General features: G+C 39.9%; 1 protein-coding gene across 1 annotated transcript; it reads left to right on the top strand.

The window, feature by feature from the left end:
* Window positions 1-1,282: 1,282 nt before the first annotated feature.
* LOC109870764 (trace amine-associated receptor 6-like) lies at window positions 1,283-2,789 on the top strand. The gene has a single exon (XM_031805661.1). It carries the CDS (start codon window positions 1,337-1,339, stop codon window positions 2,294-2,296), a length of 960 nt encoding a protein of 319 aa, XP_031661521.1. The 5' UTR covers window positions 1,283-1,336; the 3' UTR covers window positions 2,297-2,789.
* The last annotated feature ends 358 nt before the right edge of the window (window positions 2,790-3,147 follow it).

Genomic DNA, 3,147 nt, shown 5'->3' on the forward strand with positions numbered 1-3,147 from the left:
ACTCATGCATTGTCTTAGCTGTGTGCTTAGGGTTATTGTCCTGTTGGAAGGTGAACCTTTGCCCCAGTGTAAGGTCCTGAGCACTCTGGAGCAGGTTTTCATCAAGGACCTCTCTGTACTTTTATCTGTTCATCTTTCCCTCAATCCAGACAAGTCTCCCAGTCCCTTCCGTTAAAAAACATCCTCACAGTATGACGCTGCCACCACCATGCTTCACCGTAGGGATGGTATTGGCCAGGTGATGAGCGGTGCCTGACTCTTGACATTCAAGTTAAAGTGTTCAATCTTAGTTTCATGGTCTGCGTGTTTTTTTGGCAAATTCCAAGCGGGCTGTCATGTGCCTTTTACTGAGTGTTTTCTGTCTGGCCACTCTACCATAATGGCTTGATTGGTGGAGTGCTTTAGAGATGGTTGTCCTTCAGGAAGGTTCTCCCATCTCTACAGAGGAACTCTGGATCTCTGTCAGAGTGACCATCGGGTACTTGGTCACCTCTCTGACCAAGGCCCTTCTCCCCTGATTCTGGCCAGCTCTAGGAAGAGTCTTGGTGGTTCCAAATGTGGTGGTCCCACAGTTATCAGTGCATGTCAGAGCAAAAACCAAACCATGAGGTTGAAGTAATTGTCCTTTGAGCTCAGAGACAGGATTGTGTTGAGGTACAGATCTGGGGAAGGTTACCAAAACATTTCTGCACCATTGAAAGTCCCCAAGAACACAGTGCCTTCCATCCATGTTAAATGGAAGACATTTGAAGCAATCAAGACTCCTATCCCAGGTCGCAAAGGCCTTTGTGATAGAGTGGACAGATGAAATAGCCTCTTCAGTAAAAGGCACTTGGAGTTTGCTAAAAGGCACCTAAAGGACTAAACACTGGCCAGCTGACATGTGGCGTACTGTCATGTCTCCTGAGGTTGTGGATTATGGTCCAAACTGAGCACTGACATCACCCAAAACTGTTAGTCTTAAACAGTTATCCAATATCCCAAGTAAAATAGCCTTTGAGTGACCAAAATATCACCCATACTATGCTACCTTTACTTTCTTATCTAACAGTCAGTAAGACTGAAGGACAGGCTAGGTGGGCACAGCAACATCCAATCCTATCATACATTACATCATGTTTTCATAAATTGTTTGTTTATTTAACCGTTTGTTCATTTGTGAGCTCACATGCGCATGTGTGTGTGTGCAGAGAGACTCCAAGGAGGGGAGTGGCTGTCAGAAATTCAGGGATAAATAATGAGACAGAGCTCAGAGTTTGTCAGAAGGCGGACCTGACAGGGTCACACACAGGACCAAGCAGGAGCAGGACCTCAACGTTTTGATCATTTTCTACAAATGGAGGAACATGAAGATGTTCAATATTGTTTTCAAGACAGAAACTCTTCTTGCAGAAAGGCTTTGCTATCGACATCTATCTACATAACACTGTACATCTTCTTCTCAGTGATTTCAACAGTTACAGTATTTTTGAATGTCATTGTGATCATCTCCATCTCTCACTTCAAGCAGCTCCACACTCCAACCAACCTGCTCATCCTCTCTCTGGCTGTGTCAGATCTCCTGGTGGGACTGATTGTGATACCAGTAACGACTGTAGCAATAACGGAATCATGCTGGAATTTTGGGGAATATTTCTGTGTGTTTCAATTCTACGTCTCTTGTTTGTGTACTTCTTTATCTCTGGGCAATTTGGTCTTGATATCTATTGACCGCTATGTTGCTGTGTGTGATCCCTTATTGTACCACTCTAAAATAACAATAGCAAGAATGATGTGTTGTATATCCATTACCTGGTGTTGTTGTATCATGTACAATGCTACTATTATAAAAAACTTTGTAAGTGTACAGGTTCTGGGTAGGTGTTTGAAAGAATGTTTAATTGTTGAAGGGTTAAATTGGGTTACTATAATTGACCTTGTACTTAAAACGGTTGTCCCGTGTTCTATTATTATAACACTTTACATGAAAATCTTTGTGGTGGCCAGATCACAGGCCAGAAAGGTATTTTCAAAAGAGGCTGCCAGTGTGTCTGGTGTTAAAACTATACAGGCAAATAAGTCTGAGAGAAAAGCAGCAAAAACTCTGTCTATTGTTGTTTTCAACTATCTCATTTGTTGGACTCCATCTCTATTTCTTTTCTTTCTGTCTTTTTTAACTGAAAATGTATCATTCTTCATCATCAGTTTTCTGCCACTTGTAAACTCCTTAATTAATCCAATAATTTATGCTTTTTTTTATCCATGGTTCAAAGTGACAGCTAAAATTATTTTAACTCTGAATTTAATACGTTCATAAGTCCTATGTTTTTATTTCCCAGTTTGACAAACAGGTTTGCTATAGTTTTGTTATACAATTGTAACAATACTCTTTCATTACAACTTTCTAATATTTATTTGTGCTTCCTTTTGACCACAGAACAGCCTGAATTCGTCAGGGCATGGACTCCACATGTTGTCAAAAGTGTTCCACAGGGATGCAGGCCCATATTGAGTAAATAAATACATTTATATTCAGTAAATAAATAGTTTATCTATAAGTCAATAAGTCATTCATCATTCAGTCATTCAGTCATTATTCCCATTTGCTTTAGTAAGCTAGTTATTCACACATTTATAAACAACTTTTATAGTTTGTAGTAATGATTCATACATTCATAAGATTTTTTATAAATGTAATTAAAAACCATTTACTACTCATTAGTAAAGTCATTTTGCAGACCATAAACACATGACTTCCTTCAGCACACTACAGTGTGACTGTTTCAGAATAATTTTTTTAATTTAACATCCTCTGTGTTGTTTTGTGTTTATACATTAACCATTGATATGTTCTAGCTCATTTTGAGAATAGTCAATTCAAATAAATGTTGTGGCCGCCATGGCAATTGTCTTTATATATATTGCATATATTTTAAAACATATATTTCACTGTGACCTGTAGCTTTTGACTTTCACGCAGTGTGTAGGGTGTTACTGAGCGAGTAAATGAGTGAGTGAGTGGTGGGGGTGGGGAGGGGGATGGCCGGAGGGGTGTGTGTGTGTGGGTGTGTGTGTGTGTGTGTGTGTGTGTGTGTGTGTGTGTGTGTGTGTGTGTGTGTGTGTGTGTGTGTGTGTGTGTGTGTTGAGAGCACACTGAAGCTGAGTCAT

Source organism: Oncorhynchus kisutch, linkage group LG26 (genome assembly GCF_002021735.2).
Source record: "Oncorhynchus kisutch isolate 150728-3 linkage group LG26, Okis_V2, whole genome shotgun sequence".
Classification (NCBI taxonomy): domain Eukaryota; kingdom Metazoa; phylum Chordata; class Actinopteri; order Salmoniformes; family Salmonidae; genus Oncorhynchus; species Oncorhynchus kisutch.